The 23,897-nt window shown below is 49.4% G+C and overlaps 4 protein-coding genes across 15 annotated transcripts; 2 read left to right on the forward strand and 2 right to left on the reverse strand.

Moving 5' to 3' along the window:
* Positions 1 to 19: 19 nt before the first annotated feature.
* On the reverse strand, positions 20 to 8,514 carry LOC116424985 (discoidin domain-containing receptor 2). 9 transcript variants are annotated; one of them, XM_076374097.1, is made up of 15 exons: positions 5,539 to 6,435; positions 4,613 to 4,784; positions 4,425 to 4,530; positions 4,138 to 4,363; positions 3,717 to 3,864; positions 3,333 to 3,655; positions 3,028 to 3,250; positions 2,269 to 2,958; positions 2,019 to 2,188; positions 1,779 to 1,949; positions 1,592 to 1,701; positions 1,340 to 1,519; positions 1,160 to 1,252; positions 902 to 1,043; positions 20 to 764 (listed from the first exon to the last, which is right to left on the reverse strand). In XM_076374097.1, the coding sequence occupies exons 2-15, from the start codon at positions 4,722 to 4,724 to the stop codon at positions 309 to 311; spliced, it is 3,150 nt and encodes a 1,049-aa protein (XP_076230212.1). In that variant the 5' UTR covers positions 4,725 to 4,784; positions 5,539 to 6,435; the 3' UTR covers positions 20 to 308. The 9 variants fall into 9 exon arrangements, 8 of the variants coding, with proteins under 8 accessions (XP_076230212.1, XP_076230209.1, XP_076230210.1 ...); XM_076374094.1 differs by having other exon boundaries at positions 4,613 to 5,118; XM_076374095.1 differs by having other exon boundaries at positions 4,613 to 5,121.
* Positions 8,515 to 9,116: 602 nt separating this feature from the next.
* On the forward strand, positions 9,117 to 18,514 carry LOC116425167 (inositol polyphosphate-4-phosphatase type I A). 4 transcript variants are annotated; one of them, XM_031972503.2, is made up of 17 exons: positions 9,117 to 9,262; positions 11,435 to 11,527; positions 12,643 to 12,798; positions 12,859 to 13,095; positions 13,174 to 13,328; positions 13,400 to 13,572; positions 13,674 to 13,815; positions 13,926 to 14,041; positions 14,142 to 14,228; positions 14,393 to 14,553; positions 14,653 to 14,836; positions 14,936 to 16,248; positions 16,362 to 16,627; positions 16,685 to 16,902; positions 16,985 to 17,310; positions 17,391 to 17,658; positions 17,755 to 18,514. In XM_031972503.2, the coding sequence occupies exons 1-17, from the start codon at positions 9,217 to 9,219 to the stop codon at positions 17,885 to 17,887; spliced, it is 4,074 nt and encodes a 1,357-aa protein (XP_031828363.1). In that variant the 5' UTR covers positions 9,117 to 9,216; the 3' UTR covers positions 17,888 to 18,514. The 4 variants fall into 4 exon arrangements, with proteins under 4 accessions (XP_031828363.1, XP_031828364.1, XP_031828360.1 ...); XM_031972500.2 differs by lacking the exon at positions 9,117 to 9,262 and adding an exon at positions 9,706 to 9,842; XM_031972501.2 differs by lacking the exon at positions 9,117 to 9,262 and adding an exon at positions 9,706 to 9,842 and having other exon boundaries at positions 12,859 to 13,059.
* Positions 18,515 to 18,667: 153 nt separating this feature from the next.
* Positions 18,668 to 22,106, forward strand: LOC116425168 (protein scabrous). Its single transcript, XM_031972506.2, has 3 exons — positions 18,668 to 19,182; positions 19,319 to 19,658; positions 20,628 to 22,106. The coding sequence occupies exons 1-3, from the start codon at positions 18,953 to 18,955 to the stop codon at positions 22,104 to 22,106; spliced, it is 2,049 nt and encodes a 682-aa protein (XP_031828366.1). The 5' UTR covers positions 18,668 to 18,952.
* Positions 22,107 to 22,332: 226 nt separating this feature from the next.
* LOC116425170 (uncharacterized) lies at positions 22,333 to 23,865 on the reverse strand. Its single transcript, XM_031972509.2, has 3 exons — positions 23,477 to 23,865; positions 23,207 to 23,383; positions 22,333 to 23,134 (listed from the first exon to the last, which is right to left on the reverse strand). The coding sequence occupies exons 1-3, from the start codon at positions 23,678 to 23,680 to the stop codon at positions 22,391 to 22,393; spliced, it is 1,125 nt and encodes a 374-aa protein (XP_031828369.1). The 5' UTR covers positions 23,681 to 23,865; the 3' UTR covers positions 22,333 to 22,390.
* Between the last annotated feature and the right edge of the window lie 32 nt (positions 23,866 to 23,897).

Raw genomic sequence — 23,897 nt, forward strand, 5'->3', positions numbered from 1 at the left:
ACGCATCGATTTGTACGATCGAGGGGGCAGGGGTGAGGGGGGGGGGGGCAGATAGATAGATAGATAGAGAGAGAGAGAGAGAGAGAGAGAGAGAGAGAGAGAGAGAGAGAGAGAGAGAGAGAGAGAGAGAGAGAGAGAGAGAGAGAGAGAGAGAGAGAGAGAGAGAGAGAGAGAGAGAGAGAGAGAGAGAGAGAGAGCCTGGACGAGTATAAAAAAGATAAATTTACATACACGAATTAAGATGAAGAATCTTAGCTGATTGTAACCAATTGGTCCGTGCTAAGCTACCGAATAAGTACCTTGCGCTTTCAAACAAGCGGTAGTCTTTCGAGGTATATGTTTATTTCCTCGAAGGTAGGTCTGTCCTTGGTTCGTGGACTCCAGCATTCGTTCATAATGCGATATAGGTCTTGCGAGCAACGGTTAGGCTTTGACAGAACTCGAGGCTCCTGTTTCTCATCAATGAATGCATGTTCGTTTCCGTTTCCGCTTCCGCTTCCGCTTCCGTTGCCGTTGCCGTTGCCGTTGCCGTCGCCGTTGCCGTTGCCGTTGCCGTTGCCGTTGCCGTTGCCGTTGCCGTTGCCGTTGCCGTTGCCATTTCCATTCTCATTTACAGTCCACGTTTCCTCGCGATACCAACGCCTGTGATTTTCGAAAACTTGTTCCACCGTCATTTCCGAATACGGAATTTCGTTGCAATTTGTAAATATTTCCCAAATAGTCACGCCGAACGACCAAACGTCCGCTCGACAGCTTCGCATACTCTGACCGGGAAGGAAAAACTGAGATAAAGTGTAGGCTACACGATTAACGGGACAGACAATCCCAGTTGACGAGTACAAAGTAAATATCGGACAGTACAGATGCAAAATAAAAGCATAAATGAACCATCTTTCGTTACCAATATAACCGCCTCCCATGCCATCCAACGAAGAGGAATTTTTCCGTTGTACACGTCCATATAATAATGGTGATCATATTTGCCGCAATACACCGCGTGATCGGACACCTTTATTGTCAGATGTTGGCCGACGATACAATTCCTAAGATATACAACAGGAATCGATCAACACGCCCGTGTGCGACATTGCTGGACATTCGTAGAAAGAGAAGGAGAAGAAAGAAAATGTTTGCGGTTCGGTAGTCAAAGTTGGTTTACCTGGCTGCCAAGTCGCTGTGTGGAATATTTCGAGATTCGAGGTATTTCATACCGGATGCGATTTGTTTGACAAAGTTCAAGCGATCTCTATAGCTAAAAAGAACAATGAAACTTTAGTCGATCAACGTGAACGGTGAGTGCCAGTCGCTTTGCGTATCGAATGAGAATCAAACGGTTAACCTGAAAGCAGTCTCGTTCTCGATTAAGATTTTCTGGTTTTCCAAAAAGGTAGGCAAGTCCCCTAATTCGCTATATTCGAATACAGCTCCAAACGGTTCCTCTTCCACGAAGGCGATCATCCTTGCCACGTGTGGATCTTTGAGCGCCGCCAAGACAAGCATATCTTTCGTGAAGTCGATTCTACGAGCATCGACTAGATTATGAAATATTGCACACGCGTGGAGAAAGAAAAGGGAAAGGAAAGAAGCATACCGCAGAGAGTCAACAACACCTCGCCACAGAGATCGAACGATCACGGTTTGTCGACTTTCTATAGAGTCCGTATCTAAATTCGCGATTCCCTTCGCCTCGCATAAATGTACCTGCCACGTACGAATCTCGCGTTAACACGGGACGTTCAATTGTTTCTCGAGTCCACGATAGACCGAACCGTTCTTACCAAGCCAAAGTTTCCCACGCCGAGCGTATCCAAAATCCGTAACCTGTGTCTAGAGATACGTCGCACGTTGTGCGTATCGACGGTACGCGACAACGTTACTTTACCACTTTTCTCTCGGACATGCAACGGCGTGAACGGACTCGCGATCGAAGAAAGCTCTTTCCTCTTTATCTGAAATTACAGTTTTATTGTCACCATTCTCTTGCGTGCAACACTCTTTCCGTTTAATCGACGTCTTACCGTCAATATATCCGTCGCAGCGTAATATCCCTCGTGCACCTTTCGAATCGTTTTCCCCGATAGAGAATGCTGCGTGACTTTTTTGAGTTCAGAAGCCGTTATCGCCGCTGGAACTGGTGGCGCGATTCCGGTCAACTTGCTTTTCGTCGAATTCACCTTGCGTTTGCAATCTGAAAGCCGAGCGGACCACGAGACGAATGAACGCGAAGCCTCTCGGGAGAGAACGGTTCTCCTCTAGACCTAGACTCACCGTACGAATCGGTTGCACGCGCAGATGCGCGGTTTGCCTCCGCGAGAATGAAATTCTCCTCGGGAACCATCTGGCGAGTCTGTTCGTACCGAGCATCGACTACCGGACGATCCGAGCGGTCCGCCGCCGCATTCTTTGCCGAGTCAGTTTCGACGTATATATTACCAATCGTGGCTGGCGAGCTGGCAGAATCAACGGTCGAAGCAGCAGGGGCAACGGGGGCGACAGGGGCGACAGAGGTGTCAGAGGTGGTCATGGTTATGACAATTGGTTTGCGAATCAGAGACAGTCCGTTCACGATGGAACTGTGAAGTTTCACGTCTTTTGGGTTGACAGCGATACCAGTCGAGGACGAGTCGCAAAGGAGAACCGTGTGCTTTTGTAGCAGAGCCACTTTGTTACGACCTCTTTGCTTAATTAGAAGAGCTGTGCAAGTTAGAAAGAGAAGAATCACCGTCAGCAGTCCGCTGGCAAGGCCAACGTAAGTTTGCAAAGTTCCAACGGGAAAAGCGTCCAGAGTCGAACCGTCGTCTCTAAAAATTTTATAAATCTCCGTCTCGTTGAAACCGGATATCGTACCTTCCATAGAGTCGGACAACTTTGTCCACGATTCAGTTTGATTTCGGTCCTCGTCAAACGACCGACCGATCGACGAATACGCATCGATCGAGCGGTTCTCGATACCTGCGACTGCACACGGTACGTTGTAGGTGATCGAGTAGAAGAACAAGAAACTTTACTGAAATCTAAAGAGCATACCCGTGTGGAAAGTGATTTCGCTGACGAGTAGCCATTTCCCGGCAACTCCGAGTTCCAATTTCACAAATTTTCCGACTCTGGATCGCAGTGCGATCGACGTCGAGAGAACGGCGCCACCAGCGGTGCTCGAGCTGGCCTCTGTGCTAATCGTTCGCGACATTTCCGGATACGTTTGGTAGTCTTCGCCGTCGTCGGAGAACCAAACGCGGAATCTAGAAAACACCTGGGAGGCCATCGGGCGACACACGGTCACTATCCGTCGAGCTGAAAGGTGAACGAACAGACGAGTGGAAACGAGAGCGAACCTCTATTCCTAGTTCCGGCAAACGGGCCACGTGGATCGAGCAATTCTCAAACTCCCGTGATTCTTGAAACTCGAACAGCAATTGGACAGCGTCGCGATCGGACCATCCAACCCAATTCGTGGGCCGATCGGTGCTCGCCGAGGGGGACAGAATTTCCGAAATCTCCCCCAAAATCCCGTCCGTCAGCTGGCCCAGACCGCCGAGCAGTATCGAGTCGGAGTCGAGTTCCGCCGTCTCGGCACCGTCGTACGAGGCGTCCTCGAGGTTGCACCCTCCGGGTCCGAGCCGCGAGCCGCGCGGAGCGACGTACCTGGCGACGTATTCTGCGAACAACCGGTTTCAATTCGATGGCGGCACGCTTGTCTCGCGTGACGCGCTACTTACGATCCCACGGGCATCCGTAAATTTCAACCCGCATGCAGACCGTTCGGGGATGTTGACTGTACGGCACGAAACGCACCCTGCTCGCGACGAATGGCAAATCTAGCTTTTGTTTCTCCACGAGGTAGGTGTTGCTATTTCCTCGCAACACCTGAAACGGTCAAGCTACGTTGGATGGTGGTTTTCTCGAAAATCGGAGAATCGAGTTTGTTCGCGCTGAACAGTTATAGGAGACGTCTCGCTTTGCGCTTGAATGGAAAAGTTGGAAAAGTACAAACGACAAATCCAAGCATCGAATTGCGAATGCGATCCGAGGGAAATCCGAGGGAAATCCGAGGGAAATCCGAGGGAAATCCGAGGGAAATCCGAGGGATATGAAAGCAATGCGGACGACTCCCACGATTAATTTACCGACGACACGAACTCTGTCACCCTTCAAATTCTTGTATTGATGCCACTTGGTGTCACGCCAGTACTCGAGAAAGAATGCCTCCGCGTATTCCTGACCTTGCCCATTCCCGAATCGTCCTTGAGTTTCGGTCCACGCGATCAGATGATTTCTCGTCAAGTCGATTTCCAGATATTCCCGTATCGCGCCGCTGATCTGCGCTTTCGGGCACCATGCCCCGCCGTTCTTTTCTTGCCGTATCCTGTAACCAGTACTGCCTCTGTAATCCTCCGAGGCGCGCGAACCAACCGAATGAAACGTACCTCGCGTTCTGAGGGCCCACCGACTTGCTTTCGTAGCTAGAGGATGCCGTGATGGCGTGGTCCGGTATCTTCCCTTCCTCCATACCCAGCGGAACGATGCATTCACCTGAAACGCGCGACACGTATCAATTTCCTCGAGAGCCTGGAACTTTGCGATTCGTTCGATTGCCAGGCAGAATCTGTCTCACCGAAAACATTTCTCGCTGAATCGTCCGTGGATGGAGAATAGCCGGTGACCAGCCAAGCCAAAGGGATAACGGTCAGCAGCGTGCGGCACATTTTCGCGTCGGATCGTGACATTCGTTTCGATGCATTTACAGCTCATGTTAGTTTCAGTAGTTTCCTGTCATCCCTTCTGCTCTGAAACCGAACCATCTATTCGAGCCGTCGACGCCCAACTATTTCCAATTCGAACGTTAAAATGCCAGGTCGCGAGCATTCCTAAGCGCATTCTTACAGGAAAGAAACTTGACATTGAATTTCAAGTAACGGAGTTACGTACGCGCACGACAAAGCTGTTGAAATACTTTCGGGGAAGATTCGGCGCGGTCGTTGTTCGGCTGAACGTTAATCGGATTCGCCAACGGAGAATCAAAGCAAAAATGGTTGGACCATTTCGGCTGTTGCTGTAGAATTTCGGGTTGTGGGCTGGGAACCGAGAGTCGGGGTCGGGGAATGCGCGCGGGGTCGAGCTCTGCTATGCGTGCAACAAGTAAAACACGATCAATACCAGCGGGACGGTAAGAATGAAGAGACTCTGGGTTAGGTACTCGGACTATGCTCGTGTTACTTGTTTCGGACACCTTGTACGAGAGTACAAGGTAGACGAATCTCTCTTCAGAGACGCAGAAAAGAGCCGTCTTTTCCCTCGACCCAGACACATCTCCCTTATATATCAGTTTTCCTATCTTTTCGACACGCTACAAGATTCCTTCCGGTTCTATTAACAGCAATGCGGCACTTTACACTTGGTTGAAAAACAACTCGTCGTCACTGCCCGCGACACTCGTTGGTCTTGGAATTTCCCGACGAGCAACGATAACCGCGTGGTAATATCAACGAACCGATCAAACTTTCCAAATGAATGCCACCTATTCGCATTCTTCTCGCTTACCTCCTACAATCGACAACTCCCATTCTTAACGGATCGTGGCGTTAATATACTGGGCATGTTCGAAAGACGTAGAAATTTCATTATCGGACGTTTTTTATTCGACTCGATTCGATTCCATGCGAAACGACGAAAGAAACGCAAACACAAAAAGAATAAATAGATTCGATACTAGCACTGCGAATAGAAATATGAAATACGATCACCGATACATCGACAACTTGTTCTCTTATCTTGAACGTATCGTTGTTCGGCTGTTTTTTCGGTTTCGAGAGAAGGTTTCCGTTAAACGCGTTCGCTTCCTCGAGACGCGATTAGCCCGGTGCACGCGCATCTCCGCACAACTCTGCGCAACTCCGTGCTGGTACCTATGAGGGTTGTTCGACAACATCCACCGTATCGCGGTGGTGAAACGGTTTCAGGAGAGGAGACTCCGAGAGTGGGAGAAGCGGTTGGCGGAGGAGGTTGCCGCTTCATTCGAGAAACTGTTGTCGCAGGCTAGCCTTTCCCTTCTCGCTAACGCTTGATCGCGTTATCCAAATACGTAACAATGGCTGGATCGAGAAACGCGTACAGTCTTCCAACTGTCCAAAAGACATTTATCACTGTTACGTGTTTCTTGTATCTATCTGAAATCTATCGTAATCTATCGTGCATCGCTTCTCATTCAATTTAGCCGTTAGTGTGTCCATTTCTTTCTAAATATATATATATAAAAATATATATATATATATATATATTATTATTTTGACCGTTTATTTATTAATGTGTGTATAATGCACCGTAATGTTTTTTACGCAATGCGATGCATTAGAAAGATCTAATAAGAAAAACACGCGAGTACGTGTAACGATTGAGATCCTGGCCAACAGGTTACGTATTTAAGAAGGGAGGAAAGGAATATTCATCGACGCGAACATTGCGACGCGATCGTGTCCCGAACGATCGGTAGTATTTGCTTCCGCGTGGCGCGAACGTTTCCCTGGTCGTACAACGCCAAGCACCATTTTTGCTTGATCGGGTCTCGAACGGATAATCGGAAGGTCAAGTCGAGGTTTGGCCGTGTCGACTGCGTAAGCGCTTGTATAATCTGTAAGGCACATTCCGCCGATGAATCGGTAGATCCGTTGGCTTTCATCGACACAGACGCAACGTTTCTTACGATTACAAACCTTTTCAGCGTCTGCGCTACCGGCCAGGGAATAAATGGCAACGTCTCTTTCGATCTCGTGCCCCTCGACCAACATTCCGAGCAAAACAACGATCGCGTTACCTCTGCTATCGGCGAAATGTTCGAGAATCTTCAACGCTCCTTCGAACTCGAGGAATTTCTGGAATCGAATCCAATTAGAAGCAGTCCCCGGAAGAAACGAAGAAAGGGAATTGACACTTTACCCTGACTAACATAGGCAATCCAACGAACGGCACTCGTGCTGCGATCTTGAGGTCTCGAATCAAAAGATCGTCGAGACTCAATTCACTCGTATCGGTTTTTGCGCGGAGCAATTCGTCGAACACGACGGTTCGTTGGGAAATCGAAGAACCGATTCGTTCGAGGGCTTCCACCGTTTGGACGTCGGTCAAAGTGGCGCGACCAGCCTCTTTCGACAAGTTACAAGTATCGAGCAAGATCGGACCTGTTGACAAATATCTGATACTGTTGGTGCTCGTGTTCTGCTCGGTTAATGTATACAAGATAACGCGAGCCGTAGCAGCTTGCCTCGTAAAAGGCTCGACAGAAGCGAATCCACGAATTCCGGATGCGCGGCAAGGAAATCCCTCGCTACCAGAGTCGCGCAGCTTCCCACAGTCTCTATTTGAACGGTTTTACCGGACCACGGCCAATTTGCGTCGCGCGGTCGATGATCGATAACCTTGATCACGCAGTCCGCTAGAAAAGCGTCTTCTTCCGAAAGGGTGTGGTGATCGACGAGTACGATTTCCAGCCGCGTAACGTCGTTTTTCCTTAATGCTATCAAATCTATCTTATCCCTGGAAACGAAAAACGGAAAACGGAAGACCGATTTCCAGTTGATACTTTTCAACTCGCAACTCACCGAAACGTCAATAAATTCGAAGGGATGTCGTGGCGGTTTAAAAAGTACACCACTTCCGTCTTTACGCGATATTCTTTCTCCGGTATATTCAACAACGGAATTACCACAAGATCGGTTTCGTTCCTCTTGATCGCGTTTAGATGTTCGGAGAATCCTTGAACCAGGGCAGATACGGCAGAATCCAGGTCGCAGGTGGCATTGCCCAGGACGATACAGACGTTCCGCAGCTGTGGCAAATTCGCCTAGAAATCGAACGATTCGCAGTGTATTTCCCTTTCGCGTTCGAACGTCGCGCGAAACTGACTCCCCTCGCGCTAGTAACTCGAAAACAGCATTCCCACGCTACGTCTGGACAATTCCGTCTAGCAACTTTTCGCGCGAGCAGTGTTGTCGCTAGAGCAGTCGCGCGCTCGACCAATCGCGGCGCGCAATCGAACGCGACAGATTCAGTTGCAAACATACGTTTCCATGCATATCTTGTAAACATACTCGTATTACGTAAGCAATGCGAGAGGAGACGCGTTTGTCGGATTCGGTTAATGAGAGGTGTCGCCACGCGCGTCTTGTTATTCTCTTTCGGCTCTGTTTTCGATGGATAAATATCAGAATTTAGCGTAATTTACCAAAGCTTTTTTCGACGCGGAAAGAAACGATTCCATGATGCTTTCGTCTCTCGGTGCACGACACCCGATCGTTTCTTGCTTCCAACAGAACTCGCGCGCAGTACGGCGACAACGTATCGTGTCGTATCGTATCGTGCTCCAAATAAATCTATTCTATGGCATGGAATGTAACGGATTTTTCTATTCGGTAGATGTTGCAAGCCAAAGTTGTCGTGCAGAGACAAGATCCGATCCTCGTATAATTCGGCGACTCGTCGCGATTACTTTGCGTTCGGACGATTCGCCGATGTAGGTTCCATACGTACCGGCACTGCTCGGGAACGCTCGGAACCGGTCGGAAACGCTCGGTAACGCTCGATCGTAATCGGGAGTGGTCGGTGACGTTCGAAGAAGGTCGACGCCGAACGAACGAACGTGTGACAGTAATGTCCGCGATTGCTCGTTTCACCGTTCTGCCGATCGGTGCTGTTTATTGCGCGCAATGCGAGCAGTGATACGCGTTTCTTGGGAATTCTTGGAAACGCCGTTTCGCGATTGAGACGATCGCCGCGTTATCTTAATATCGGCGACGCACGTTCGTCCGCGTGGATCCATTTTCGTTTCGTTTTCCGTCGAAACGTACACGCGATCGTCGTAATGGTTCTAACGCGGCGCATCAACGTTGCTCTCGCGTAGGGTTTCTCGTCTCGACGACGACACCGTTCTTCAAGACTAGTCGAACGAGCTGCAAAACAGGAAGGAAAGAAACTGGGTAAACATGGTTACCAAACGGACATTGTACGATTCTTTGTCCACGGAGGTTGGTCTCGAAGAACTACCATATAAATTTCACTTGGACACAACCAATCCGTCGGTTACCTTCTTTTCTCTTGGCTCTTGTCGTATCCGTTTCGTTGACGATCCGAAGGAAAAATTAGTGCGCGCGTCGTTTCCATTCGACGAGACATGACTAAGCGAAAAAATTGAAAAGGGCGGACCGTGTTGGGCGGTGGCGATGGGGAATGACGAATGAGAGATTTCAAAGTGTCGGCCGAAGGAGAAAGGAAGGTACGAAACGAAAGTGATGGAGCGTACGGTGGTTGTGCGTAGCGCAGGACGGATAGAAACCGATAGGTTAGGAATATCGTTCGTGCGACGGATACGATACGATACGATACGATACGATACGACTCGTCTCGTCTCGACTCGACTCGACTCGACTCGACTCGACTCGACACGATGCGATACAACTGTTCGATTTAGTGGCGAAAATCGAATTGCGTCTCGTTCGTCGCGTATGCGTCGTATCGATGGAAAAGTCGGAGAATCGAAAATATTGGTGGCTAACGATCCGCTTGTCAACAGATGAGGATAACGAAGCGTACGTAACGTGAATTATTACGGGTAAGCTGGGTGAAATTGCAAGGGTGAATGGTGAACGGTGAACGGTCAGCGGGAACCGGGAACCGGGAACCGGGGACCGGGACCTGAACCTGAACCTGAATCGAGGACCGTGTTTCGAATTCCGAGATGCGATTCAACAAGCAAGAACTGCTCACTCTGGCTACGCAACCTTCACAGAAATTCGAGAAGGAGGGTATATTGTACGTGCGCGAGCGACAAGAAGGCTTCTTTCGCAGAACTGAGAGTGAGTGATCAATTGTTGGCAAATGCGAATGATTCTAGCGTGACCGATCGTTCTTCTTACTCGATTAGAAAACCGATTCGACGTACACACATGTATTTTGCCGTTCAGGCCGTAAACAGACGCATGTTTTTCTCCTTCATTTACATTGTACATGTCTAATCCTTGAAAATAAATTCACGTGATACGCAAATTCTTCGTCTTTTGTTTAATGTAGAGCCCATCATCTATTTCCAAAGCGCGAGGCTCGTCTATTCGCGCGACTCGGACTTTGAGATTCTCACTGTTTAGCCGACGCTCGTCCGTATCGTTGTATTCGCGACACGATTACGGTTTGCTCCCGGCGTCCGAGCCGGAACGTTTAACGAAACGACGAGTACGACGACGGTCACTGACGCTCCGAGTTGGCGTCGATCAATCAAATTTTATTCTATCTTTCGTGTACGAAGAATTTGTCGACATCGTGGGACTCTACGATTAAGTGCAGGGTATCGTAGCTACGCAACATCCCGAATCAAGTATCGCTATTACCGTCATTTCTCTTTCTCTTCCTTTTCTCTCTCTCTTTCTCTCTCTTTCTCTCTCTTTGTATTTGTTCCTAGTGAGTGTAAGTAGGCATCGTGAACATTGTACGTCGCTTATCTTTGTGTACATTCTCAGCTGTCGTCACTTTATTGTCCGCAAGACCGTTATCGTTCTCGTCATCTTTGCTTTGCGATCCTTTTTACCGTGAAACTGTCGTTTCCTCGAAGATCGAGTATCGAATGGAATATCGGAAAGGAGTCTTGGGGACGCGCGACGAGCGAAACGATGGAATTCTGGATGTTGCATAGTGTCCCGAGGGTTCTGGACGGGTCGGGACACGCGGCGATGCATGGATCGTTGGAAGCGACGAGTTTCAGTCTGCCGAAGGATTCGTCCTCGCGTAGTTTGTATTTATATCCGGCAGTTGCTAGTCCCGTCGCGAATCAGGCGCTCTCTTCTTTCCTTTCCGACGTACTCGCGTTACTTGGCCGAATGTCGTCGAGTCGCATCGTTTCGAGCGGTTCTCGTAGGTTCTCTTGTTCAGGAGTGCCGTGGTTGCCGAATCTTGCGCCACAGCTTGTGTAAACTTTTCAATCGTTCCGTTTCATTTCCTTTCATTCCGTTTCATTTCGTTTCATTTGGTTTCGCATCCCGCTACGAATGCGCCTCATCCCCGCTCGTCGAGCCATGCATCAACATTCTTATCGACCATTCCCATTTTCAAATCCGAGAGCTCGATAAAACAGAGCCCGTTCACGTCGCGATTAAAGATCGAAGGCAAACGGGTACGCAGCGGTGTAAAAGTTTGCGAATTCAGCCTAAACGTGTATCGGTGATCGGCATAGCGTTTCGTTTGCGTGTGCGATTAAATGATCGTTGATCGTTCGAGGTAGCGTTTCGAGGTAGCGTTTCGAGGTAGCGTTTCGAGGTAGCAGCGCGTAAAGAAACGCTAAATAGTAAGTATCGTAGACGATGGAACGTTGATGCCGCTAGCGCACGCTCAGAACATTGCTGTCGCTGCAAATTCTTGGACAAATTATAAGATACCTGTAGCTACGTATAATTTCCAGGTACAGGTAAAAAATCTGACAACAAATTTCAAAAGGGAAAAACGCATAAGACACTCCGAGACTTCAGTTGTGTTACTGCCAGTACGAGTAAAGGTATAATCGAGTTTTTTGTTTCTTTTTTTCCCAAAATCGTTTCCTTGCTGTCTTAACTCGATTTATCGCGATTAACACGCTTGACGCTGCAAACCGAGCTGAGAAAGCTACGTTCAACTCGTGAGCAACGATGTATCGAAATATCGCTCGGTGCTTTCAAATGCGTTTCCCGTTTTTCTTCTAAAATCCCCTCTCTCTCCCTTCCTATTCGTTTCTCCTTTGCAGGCCTCGGTTTTCTCGAATAAAGCCATCTTGGAATAATGATCTGTAAAAGTTTGTCGCTCTGTTCTCCCATTTCGCGAAAAGTTTGTTCCTTCCTGCCTGATCGCTTGCTGCCTGCTTGCTTGCCCGACTGGCTGCACGACTGCCTGCTTTTACAGTTGTCGCATTTTGTCCTGCCTTCTCCGGTTCGGTCGTGTCCCGTCCAGATCCACACTCCATTGTATCTTTCGCCACGCGGAACTGCAACCGTACCGAAAATTCATTGTCGCGTAGCGTATTCGCAGCTATCCAGTTGCGAAACGCTCGACGCGCGTGCACGCTACGAAGGAACGTAAGCGAATCGATAAAATTACCAAATCAAATGAAATGATCAAAATAAAAACAAAGCTGTACGCTTCGCATGATTTATATTCGTCTATTATTTATTTATTTATTTATTTATATATCTATCTGTTGGTTCAGTTAATTTTGATCTTTTCGCCATTTTCTCTAGAACTGTGCACATTAGAGATCTTGGAGAAATCCGAATGAAATTGTATGTTTGGATAAAGAGAAGAAACATCTGCTCGGGTATATCTCGGTTGCGTATCCGCGTAAATGCGTTTGTCGCGCGACGCGAATCTTGTTCCTTCCCAGTTTCTTCTTCCTCTCCTGTTCGACCGTCCTTTTCTTTCTTTCTCTCGTCACCGAGGACCTAAGAGGTAGAGTCCAATCTTTTTCGCTTTTCTATATTTTCTATATTTTCTATATTTTCTATATTTTCTATATTTTCTATATTTTCTATATTTTCTACATTTTCTATATTTTCATTGTCAAGACTTGACAAAAGTTCTCGCGTTCCGTGGCGACGCAGTCGAGCGAACATAACGACAACGTTGTTCTCTGTTGGATAGTCAGTTTCGAGAGATGGTGCAGATTGCGAGGAAACCTATTGTTTTATTTCAAATCGCGGGAGCAATGGTCGGAACCTTTGGGAGTGATAATACTCGAACAATGCTTCGTACGGGTGGAACAACCGAGCAACCAGATTCCGTATGGGTTCAGCATAGGTAAGTTACTCTACTGTTTTCCTCTTCTTCTTTCTCTTAATATGGTTTGTTACGTTCCAGTATTCGACGGAGGTCTGTTCCAAGCGTTGGGCGCAAATTCGGCCGAAGAGCGGGACAGTTGGTTGCAGGCGCTTCAGTTGGCCAGCTACGAGTGTATGCGGAGTCAGTTGTTGGCGTTGCGACAGCGAATAGAAGCGTTTAGCGGGCACAAACACGACACGGACATTCAAATGCTACGGTTGCAACGCGGGATCACGACGGGTACGCTCGCTCGCGTTCCTCCTCCCGCATTTTCTCGTTAGCATCTTCCATTTCCAATCCAGGCGTTCAAGATAATGTCACGATTTGCCTTCAGATCCTTCTTTCCCGTTCCAGATCCTGCCGAAATACCGATGTGCGAGATATCGTTGACGTGCGATAATCTCCTCTGCGACGGACACGGTCGGCCCCCAAATCCCGTGCTGGAGATAGACGTTCAGCCGAAGGGATCGAAAACCTGGATCAAGTACGCGCGAACAGAAGTTATGGAGGTAAGGTTCTATCCGATTCGCCACGGGTTCGACCGACAAATCAATTTCACCCATTTTGCCCTTTCTCGCAGCGAAGCAGCAATCCTGGTTTCCTAACGACCGTTAGTTTCCGGGTTAGCGACGGTCTAAACACCGAGACAAAAGTAAGGATAACAGCGTACGACGTCAGGGAGAGAGTGAGTCAAACGGCCACGCCGATTGGAAGCGTTATCATCACTCTGAACGCGATCCAAGACACTCCCAGGTACTTTGAATCACTCTTGTTTCACGAATGCTTGTTTTTTGCTCTTTGCTGCGACGTTCGTCGAGCTGTCGCGTCTCTGACTAGCGATCGAATCGTTATAGATTGAGGATACCGTTAAAGTCTGCGAAAACAACCACCGTCGGCTTTTTGACCATCAACGCGTGGAATCTCGAAGCGGAAGACAAAGGCAACAGTACCGAGAGCACTCCGTCGAAAGAATCCACATGCGGCCCGAACCAGCAGGTACGCGTGGAACGTGGCCGCATTCGAGCCGTCGCGCGCTCGCGGTTCGGCTATCGCTCGATTTCCATCTGTATCGTTATAGTTTATCGTTATTCTCATTGATTCGGCAGATACTCGCGCACAGACGTTCCCAGTCGTTGCCCCCTCGCCTCGGAACGAAAATCAAATTGCCGCATCAAGGCCAGCTGAAGCTCTTTTTCGCAAACCCCTACGTACAGACGTACAGGTACATTGCCCGACATCGTGTCGACCTCGTATTTACAATTATATCGTTGTATCTCGTTCGAATGGTTCGGCCAGCGTCAATGGCAGTCTCATCGTTTCAGATTTCATTCTGGCTTGGGCGGTGACATCTGCGTCCACGAGATTATGACCGAAAGTAAACTTTGTTTTCAATTTCCTCAGCATTTACTGTGAGTAAGCACGCCAAACATTTCTATCCCTCACTCCCTCGCGTGTGCTCCCCAGTCTTGGCTACTTTCTACGTTTCTACGTCTATTCGTCCACCACGCGCGGTTGCCTCCACCTTTGCGACACGCGAATCCGATACCAATGATAATAACGCATCTGTCCGTAGTGCAATTTGGATTCAAGAAGAGAAGGAATTGCTGCAAGAGGTTGCCGGAATGGGTGAATTGCGAGAACCCTGGCACACCAAGCAAATCGAATTGCTCGATCGTCATCTACATCTTTTACATCTCTATTCCCAGGCGAAAGAGAATTTATCGACCTTTAAAGGTGACAGTGTGTTTTACGAGTGTGTCGCGAAACTCTTGAAACGCTTTCGAATTCTTTTTCTCGTTGCACGTTCGTTACTCGTCGCTTTTTCTTTTTCAGGAAGTTATTTTAAACGGTCGTCGCGCAAAGATGACAGGGCACTCGAGTTTGCGCCGCTCAATCTTCATCTCCAAAGAATGTGGGTTCACAACGATACCTTGAATAAGTGCGGATTTTACGACCTCATAACGGTTGGGGCGTTTACCGCGCATTCGCACAAGAGCAAAAACGGAGGACTCATAAGGTAAACAAACGAAGGTTATTTAGTTACAATCGCAGGTCGCAGTCGCAATCGAAATCGAAATCGAAATCGAAATGAGAATGAACAAAATGTTGACTTTAGGTTGGTTCAAGCCCTGAAAGAATCACCGACGCGCGGCACTCATTTGTATCAAGGGACCTCCAAAATTATAATGGCACACGACGCCATTCAGGCGATCAAGCAGCTCCGCCGCGACGTCGTTGACGCTATGCGTGCTCTGATGAAGCTGGCGAAAGAAAAACAAACTAGTGGAATGTTACCAATTTGCGAAGACATGATTACGAAAACCAGAATCCTGCTTAGTCTCTGGGACCCTGGTTTGGTGGAAGAAGCGTTGACGTTTCTCGAGGAGTACAAAGTTGCCAAGGTTCACGAAGACACTACCGAGGACGTGCTTAATTTTCAGTTGAAAGCCAATCAGTCTTTATCCCCGTTCAAACGGATTACTCAGCAGTTGAATTTCGACTTGAAAAGTCCGGATTTCGATGATTTCGTCACACCCGATACCCCGGAATGCCTCAAAGATCTCTGGACGAACGAAAACGAGAAGAATAATTACCCGACTTTGTTTCTCTCGAAGAGCAATCACGTCGTCACAGCCAAAGAGAAACTTGTCGCTTTTCCGATCGTTGAAGACAGTGTCCACAAAAATACAGAAATGGGAATGTACGTAGGAACGAATCGAAGTGCAATCGACGTTTCTCATTCTTTGACTACCGAAAATCGCAGTGGCAACGACAACAACGACAACGACAACGAAAACGGCGACAACGACGACAACGACAACGAAAACGGCGACAACGACGACAACAACGACAACGACAACGACGATGAAAACGACAATGAAAACGATGTGGACAATAGCATCAGGAATGATGTCAAGAATGAGAATGTTCGCGAAAAAGCATTATCGAACGCTGATTCGAATCGCGCGGTATCCGATACAGTCGAGAACAGCGGGGAGAGAGAGGAAACGAAAGGCGATATCGATCCGTGTAAACGATTTTTAGACACCCAGAAGATGTGTAATTCACCCTCCGCAAATTATTATAAACCGACCGACGAACCGGAACCTTGGGATCTAACGCAACTAAACATAGAAGCGAGTGTAATGTGCCTGGTATCGAAAGTGAAATTTCTTTGCGGTAGATGCAGCAGCCCCGCTGTACGTTTGAGAAACAGAACGGTTCTAAAGAGATCGCATAGTTTGAAAGGATGCCATCCGAATAATCGAAATCAAAGTTTGGAGGTAGTTACGATTCAGCCGAAGAACGACATCAGGAACGAAGAGTCGAGTAAACTTCTCGAATCCGTGGAAAATCACGCAGTCGCGCGTCAACATTCCAGTCCTGGATTCGAGAGAACAGCACCAGCTTTCTCAAAAGCCAAAGAAGGTAAGAAACGAAGCGTATCGTAAGCGTGTACTGTCGGTTGAATTAGCTTCAGCCATGTCCAACCCGATCCTTACCGCTTCTTATTCTTTTCCGTGTGCGTTTGCAATCGAAAGTGTGCCAAGCGGTCGATTCGATGACCAGAGTAATCAAAAGTAACTCTGGCCAGAGGAATAAATTCATCGAGGGTCTCGATTTCGCCTCGATCGTCGATTGGACGAGCGAGCTGAGACCGAGCATGAAGAAACTACGTCAGGCTATGGACGGACTGTTGAAGACCGCCAGATTAACGCATTCGGTGTTCAGAGTGCAAGAGGACGCAAAGATGGCTCAGCGCGCCTGCAACGTTCGATACAGGCGGGACGTGTGTTTCAGTCAAGCGGTAAGTTGTCTGAAACTTGCTTTCCGAACGAGTTCTCTGATCGCTTCGCGTTTTCAGTTGACCAGCCTGGTGTCGGGAATAATGGCGAAGCTTTGGTGTCAAAGACCCGATCCCATGTTTCTCTTGATTTTAACGACTCTCGGCCCTTTGGTCTCGTTCGAAGGACTTCTCAGTTATTACGGGGACGAGATAGACATGTGGGGAGACATGACCGTCGCGGTCGAAGATATGCACACCGTCACCTTCACGTTGACCAGATGCGGTGTTCAGTCGAGGTATGCGTACACGTATTATAATATTAGGAGAGTGTTCCTTTTACGTATACCGTCGTACTTTGCTGTCCGACTTCGTCGATAGGCTCGAAGATAACGGTAACGTTCCGTTGGTTCAACTACCCCTGCCGAGGGTGGTAGGCTCGCGCGCCGCATTGACGGTGATGCTTCCCGTGCCGGACGCCATCTATTCTTTGCTGCCACTGGTTCCTTCCACCAGGCAGACTATCTCGTTCAACGTCACTCCAGTCTTTTTCAACGTCGGAATAAACGAAATGGCTTCTTTGGCGGAGAGCCTAGGGACCACGAAGCCACAAGAGAAGAGTAACATGGACAATTTCGAAAGGTTGAACGAATACTATTTACGATTCAAGAAGCTGAATTTGCCCACGGAGACGGCATCGACGCGACGTAAGATGTACACTTTTCTTCCTGTACGGTCTCATGGATCGCGCTCCGATCCGCGATTTTCATGCCCTTTCTCTCCGCAGTTGGCACGAGATCGCCGCTCGGTCAAACATTGGCGGAGCTGATGACCAATCTAAAGGCGAGCGTCCAGGCTAAAGTGAACAAGAACGTAGAAATCTTGCAATTGTCTTCCCAAATTTGCCGAAGGATGCGCGGACTTCGATTTACCAGTTGCAAAAGTGCCAAGGATCGCACCGGCATGTCGGTCACCCTCGAACAAGTGAACATCCTGACCAGCGAATACCATTTGGCCGAGCACGAATTTACCCGAGCTCTCGACTGTATCCGAAGGTTGGTTGCTCCCTCGAGCCGAGGCTGTTGGATTCGACGTTGCGTAACGCACGCGGAAAACAATGTTGGAAACGTCGTCTCGTTTGTTTGTTTCAGCGAAGGGTGTCGTCGAGAAAATACCTGGAAAAATATCGGGATTCGAAAGTATGCGTTCAACAGTTTGCAAATTCTGACGCTTCCCAAACTGTATCGTCCGCCGACGGGAACGTACGGGTCGGCGCAAACCTAAGCTCTGCCCCCGAACGAGGTCGCGTACAGTCTCGCGACAACAGTCTTACCAGATATGCTCTAGACGCACGATTCGCGCAATTCAAGAGAGTGCCATTTAATAGCGTATCGCGCGATACCTCGATATTAGAAGGAACTATTATATACGAACGAATATACACGTAGAAGACGTATGTTGAATTCGAAAAAGTGTATTTTTATTATTTCTGTACAGAACATTTGATTCGATTAGATGTAAGAATATCGTTGTTGCATCGGTCGTCTACTCGAAAAGTAGAAGAAACGTTGTGATCGCGATTGCGATTGCGATCCCAATCCGAATCCCGATCCCCGTGTTCCACGTTACATTGTAATTCTGCTGCATTCCGGACACCGGGAAATTTCTTTTTTCCTCCTTGAAAATAAATACGATTTATTTACCGTTTCCGTTTAGTCTCGAATCTGCGAAAACTGAAACAGTTCGAATGTTCTGCATCGCGATCACAACTCGGATGACGATTACTGTACATCCTCTGCGTGCAATGTCGTGGACAAACACAAACCGGTACCAGTACTTCCTTAGTATCCTAGAATCTTAGATCTTGTCAGGGAACAAGCTGTTTTCAATAAATTATTGATCTTACTCGGACCAGGAGTTTTCTCTGTGCATTCTCGATCGCAATTTCCCGAATTTCAAACGGAAGAAATGAAGCAAATCCAAGGCATCGCAAGTATCGCGTAAGATAGCGTCGGTGTCGGGAACGCGTAGCTGTAGGCATGAGACAATGCGCGTTACCAAACACACACCTGCTCTCTCCTCTTCTTTAGTTTGCGTCGGCTGACCCGACTCGGCCCGGCAGCCCATTTACCCCCGACCATTTACGGAAAGTACAGGGACGATATAAAACTGGTGGGCCGGCATGTGCTCGCGTCAGTGAGCTTTCGGCGTTGGAAGATCGCGCGCCGAGTGTGTCGGGTACGGGCGAATCAGGTTTGCGGTGAATTTTGAACGGTAACGCATCGATAGACGGACACGCCAGTCCGATAAAGCGGACAGCCAACTTGTTTCCCGTTCGTATCGTTAAACATGAACGGGGGAACGCGGTTATTTCGTCTAACGTTTCTCCTCGCAGTCGCGGTCGGAGAAATGTACGCCGACGAAAACATATCGGATGCGATACGATCGTTACAGGAACAGGTAAACGCGCTTCTGGACCACAGGCAGCAGGATTACAATGCCCTGGAAGAAAGCTTGAAACGCACCATGGAAAAAAATACCGAGTTGTTCGTCCTAAAGAACGAGGTGAAACAACTCAGGTAAGAGAGTGTCTTTCTGTTCTCGTTGAAACGACCGCGCGTGAATACTTTCGGGAAAGAATATTTTTTCACCAATGTTCCAACGTCGGCTGAAAGAGGGAAAAGTAGCGATGATCAATTTTTCCTGCGCCCTTAGAAAAGAAGTGAACGCGCTTCGCGGTGGGAACGGGAACGAGGCGAAAAACGAGAGACTGCGAGTCAGATGGTTGGGAAGCGCGGTGTCCGAGCTTCAGGGAGAAGTTGCCGATGTTCTCCGAACTAGAAACGTCAGCGAGGAGCTGGCGGAGAGGTCCAGGATGAAAGGCGAGCTCGCTTTGTTGAAGGGAGACATCGCCGCAGTTGGTAGAGGAATTCAAAATCTTGGCGGTAGAATCGCCAAGCACGAGGCTGCCCTGGGTACGATTCGCGTCGATATCTCCGCAGTCACGGAACGCTTCAGCCTTCTGTCTCGCACCTGCGCCGACATTGCTAGTCAGGTAAGGTCTTTTCCTTTTCTTCCCTTCCATATTATTCTTCCTCCTTTCGTTTCTTCCTTCCTTCCTTCCTTCCTTCCTTCCTTCCTTCCTTTCTTCGTTTCCTTTCGTTATTACACAGGCGCTTCTTTCCCCTTTCGTCACTTAACCGTCCCCTTTGAATCATGCTCAAGGTGCACGCTACTTTCCCTCTGGTCGTGGTTTCTTTTTTCTCCGGCATTCGCCTTATCCTTCTGTTCACCTGCTCGGGCCCGTTCGAACGCGCATCTGCCCCGACTCGAAGTCGTTCTCCCCCCCACCCCCCATCTCTCATTCTCTCTCTCTCTCTCTCTCTCTCTCTCGTTTTCCTTTAGTTGTGCCGATAATGCTTTCAGATGAAATAAAAACATCGAGTTATAGACGCTTCGATGCAACAATTAGCGCCGTTTTAACGACGATTCCAAGATTTCCCCGTGCCATGGCAAGCTTATCGTCGGGGACGATAAGAAATATACAGCTGGCAGTCGTCCGAACCGAAAGGTTTTCACGCATCCCTACCTTTGCCGGTGCGCAGCTGTCCATGTAACGTCCCCTCCGTGTTTCGCTCGGGTGCCGGTATTAATTTCTACGGACGGTACGTTTGCTCAACCACGCGTTGCGCTCCACACCTTCCATCCCCTCTGTTACTTCGCGTCTGAAATTGGACATTTTTTCTCGATCCTGTCCAGTCAAAATCGAACAAAGACACGCGCTTCGCAACGATACGGACGATTCGTCCAGCGATTCGATCAACGGTCGAACGCAAACGTCTGTGCGCCTGTGCGTCTGTGCGCGACAGCTGCAAACGAAACGCGTGCAGCCAGCTGCTGTTCGTTCTTTTCTTTTCGAAGCTGTCCGTGTTTTCCAGTAGCCGACGAAAACGGAAAGAACGAACGTTCAGCTTCGATCGAAGAGAACCGGAGAGCGAGTGAAAACTGAATATTTTCATTGCAGCTGAGCGCGGTTCAAATCGAGGTGAAATCTATGGGATGCGAGTCGTCGTCGACGTCGTCGTCGATGGACACCGGCAAAGGAAAAGATTCGCATGGGGCAGGGACCCGGTGGTCGTACAGTTGGACCAAGGACCAGCGGAACAAGATTCCGGAGGACTCGACGGACGCGGTCGCGGTACGCCGCCGAGTCTCCAGACGGCACGGTTATTCCAGACGAAGCGAGGACCGGTTGAAAAACTTGGAGCGCAAAGTCTCTCTTCTGACGCAGAGGCGAGTCACGTTGCTGGACGCGAGGCGCGTCGCGTACGAGAAGGGCGAATGGTTCACGATCAATCTGAGCAAACGGATGAAAAGCTTGGAGAAGAATCAAGTCGATTTGTCGCGACGAATCGCGGACGCGAACGAGAACACGAACGAGAACGCGATCTCGATTAAACGCATCGGTGAGTCTGTCGGCTCGCGACTGACCGGCTCGTTGCGAACCCTCGAAGAGATCGTCGAGACCAACAACTCCGCGATCAAAGAAGAATTGGCTCGGCTAGCCGTGAACGCTGCGCGAAAAGCGGCCGAGCTCTCGTTGACCCGGGAGGAATTGAGCAACTTGCGACGCGCCGTGCAGGCGCTGAGCGTCAGCGCGTCGAAACTTCAGGAGAAGAGCGATCGTCAGCGGGAAGCCGTGGACCGATTGAATCGTAGCTGTTTCAACGAATTCACTCGGGGTGCGGCCGCTTCCGCCTCGCAGTCCGAATCAAAGTCCGACTCACCGCCTCTGGTGAACGGTTCCGAACTCGAAATTAAGCTAGAACCGAAACTCGAGCAGTTCGAAGACCGTTATCATCTGATTGTCGACAAACTGCCAACCAGTTGTCAAGAACAGTCGGCCGATCGCCCGGCCAAGGACGGACTCCGGCTCGTAGACGCGGGTCGGGGCCGCAAACCCATTATGGTTTATTGTCGCGGCGGTTGGCTCGTCGTTGGACGCCGCGTCGACGGCACGCTCGATTTCAATCGCAGCTGGAACGATTACTCTGTGGGTTTCGGCTCGCCGGTCGGCGAGTACTGGATCGGCAACCAGATCCTGCACGAGTTCACTCGAGACAATTGCACGCGGCTTCGCGTCGACATGCTGGACATTTACGGTGAACGTTGGCGAGCCGAATACGAGCTGTTCGCGATTACTTCCGGAGAGACGGGTTACAGATTGCTGATCGACGGTTACACCGGCAACGCGACCGACGCGTTGTCCTACCAAAACGGAATGCCGTTCAGCGCCAAGGATCGCGACATGGACGACAGCGCGGCACACTGCGCCGCAAACTACCACGGAGGATGGTGGTTTAATCGTTGCCAACACGCGAATCTCAACGGCAAATACTCGTTGGGCTTGACTTGGTTCCGCTCCGACACCGACCAGTGGATGTCGATCGCCACCTCGGAAATGTCTGTGCGCAGGAATTCGGACTGTCGCCGATCGCGGTAGCTTCGCAACCACCATTCCACGACCATTTTCCCTATACCAAAGACTACCCATCGATCGTGCTACATCGCATCGTAGGTGCGATCGACCGGCACAGACTTGCTCGCGCTGAACCGTGCTCAACCGTGCTCAACCGTGCTCAACCGTGCTCAACCGCGCTCAACGTTTCTCGTTCGCCGGTCACACTCACTCGCCAACTCGAATTTCAATTCGACTCTACCCCGAACCGTGATCAAATAAAGCGAACGTTTCTTTTTCAGTTCTGTGTTGCAATCTTCTACCCATCTTTAATCGGCATTTTGCACGTTGCATCTCTTTTCGTGGACAAATAGGCTACCGGAATTGGCGTAAGCAGCGGTGCCGCAGCGTTTGCAAACAAACGGTTTCTCTCCCGTGTGAGTGAAGACGTGTTCCTTCAGGTATTTGTATCGGCGGAAGGACTTGCCGCACGTCTCGCACCGATAATTCCTCTCCCCGGTGTGCGATCTCGAGTGGTATTTCAGACCGTTCGAAGAGGCGAACGCGGCGCTACAGATCCGACAAACGAACACTTTGTTTCCCGCGTGAGTTCGCTCGTGTCTCTTCAGGTAACTCGGAATGGCAAACCGTTTGCCGCAATGTCGACACGAATGCGGCTTAGTACCGTTGTGCGACTTGAAATGGAACCTTAACCCGGATTTCGAAGCGAACGTTTTCTTACACAGCTCGCAAACGTACGGTTTTCCTTTTCCTTTTCCTTTTCCTTTTCCTTTTCCTTTTCCTTTCCCCGCTGCATCGTTTGTCGCGACGTTCTTCACCGATCGCATCTCGGAACCGATTATGGCATCATTCTCGTCATCCCCCTGATGCTCGCGTCCTTGCATTCGGTGTCCATGCTCCGCGTTTCTCGATCCTCTTCTCGATCTTTCGCATTCCTCTTCCGATTCGCCCCCCGACTCCCCTTCCGTTTCGTTTCGTGATTTCCCTTCCGCGCGACTGCCGCTTTCGTCGCATCCGTCAGCTCCATTTTCGTCCGTTCGCGTACCGGCGTTCTGCAAAATTACCCTATAGAAATAAGAGCGTAACTGGATGTCGGATTTGTCTGTGTCGGTTGCTCGACTTACCCCAAAACTCGTCGAGTTTGCGTACCGCGTACCGCTTCGAGCACGGTAATTGGATTCGTAGCGCGCGCGGAGAACGCGCTCCGAGTCTCTGCATAGTTGCCGAAATTCATAGGTGACGTCCAACTTGCTCTCGCATCGTTGACAAATCGAGCTCGGTAGTCGCTCGTCCTCGAATAGCTAAACGAACGATCGCGTGACGCGCGTTTACTCGATGACCACCGCCGCGGCCCGACGTAACCGCGATACAATCGAGAAGCCTGACAAACTCACCGTGATGGGACAACAGTCTAAAATACGCGAACGTATCTTCTCGGACGCAGCTCCTCCAGCGAATATGGATTTCGAATAAGCTTGCCTGCCAAGACACAACCTGCACCGATCGATCGTTTCATCGTCGTCTGCACCCTGCCCCGCTAGTGTCATTCGTTCGGCTTTTGAGAATAATCCGTTCCTTCCGCTCCCAAGCTGTTCCATTCTTTCTACTCTAGACTATACTCGAAGGAACGATCATTTACGATTCCGAAATTTGCTTTCGCGATTGAAAGAGATTGCACAGCTCTCGCCCGACACGGAATACGTCCGTGCAGCCAGTCGTGTGCGTCGAAACTGACGATAACGCGGCGACGGCGGTTCATCGAGCGGACCGTGTAGGTCGAACGCAGCCACGCGTTCTCCCCGTTTTCCCCTCTGT

This window comes from Nomia melanderi, unplaced genomic scaffold, assembly GCF_051020985.1.
Source record: "Nomia melanderi isolate GNS246 unplaced genomic scaffold, iyNomMela1 scaffold0115, whole genome shotgun sequence".
NCBI lineage: Eukaryota > Metazoa > Arthropoda > Insecta > Hymenoptera > Halictidae > Nomia > Nomia melanderi.

Coding starts and splice junctions, on each gene's coding strand:
- LOC116424985 (XM_076374097.1), bottom strand. CDS start 4,724: ATGTCACGATCCGACGCGAAAATGTGCCGCACGCTGCTGACCGTTATC. Junction 3,865..4,137: donor AGAATTTGAAGGGTGACAGA/GTTCGTGTCGTC, acceptor TGACCGTTTCAG/GTGTTGCGAGGAAATAGCAA. Junction 1,253..1,339: donor GAGAACGAGACTGCTTTCAG/GTTAACCGTTTG, acceptor TGTTCTTTTTAG/CTATAGAGATCGCTTGAACT.
- LOC116425167 (XM_031972500.2), top strand. CDS start 9,725: ATGCGATTCAACAAGCAAGAACTGCTCACTCTGGCTACGCAACCTTCA. Junction 11,528..12,642: donor TACTGCCAGTACGAGTAAAG/GTATAATCGAGT, acceptor TCTGTTGGATAG/TCAGTTTCGAGAGATGGTGC. Junction 14,554..14,652: donor GAATTTATCGACCTTTAAAG/GTGACAGTGTGT, acceptor TTTCTTTTTCAG/GAAGTTATTTTAAACGGTCG.
- LOC116425168 (XM_031972506.2), top strand. CDS start 18,953: ATGAACGGGGGAACGCGGTTATTTCGTCTAACGTTTCTCCTCGCAGTC. Junction 19,183..19,318: donor AACGAGGTGAAACAACTCAG/GTAAGAGAGTGT, acceptor CTGCGCCCTTAG/AAAAGAAGTGAACGCGCTTC. Junction 19,659..20,627: donor GCGCCGACATTGCTAGTCAG/GTAAGGTCTTTT, acceptor TTTTCATTGCAG/CTGAGCGCGGTTCAAATCGA.
- LOC116425170 (XM_031972509.2), bottom strand. CDS start 23,680: ATGGAACAGCTTGGGAGCGGAAGGAACGGATTATTCTCAAAAGCCGAA. Junction 23,384..23,476: donor TAGACTGTTGTCCCATCACG/GTGAGTTTGTCA, acceptor TCGTTCGTTTAG/CTATTCGAGGACGAGCGACT. Junction 23,135..23,206: donor CAAACTCGACGAGTTTTGGG/GTAAGTCGAGCA, acceptor GTAATTTTGCAG/AACGCCGGTACGCGAACGGA.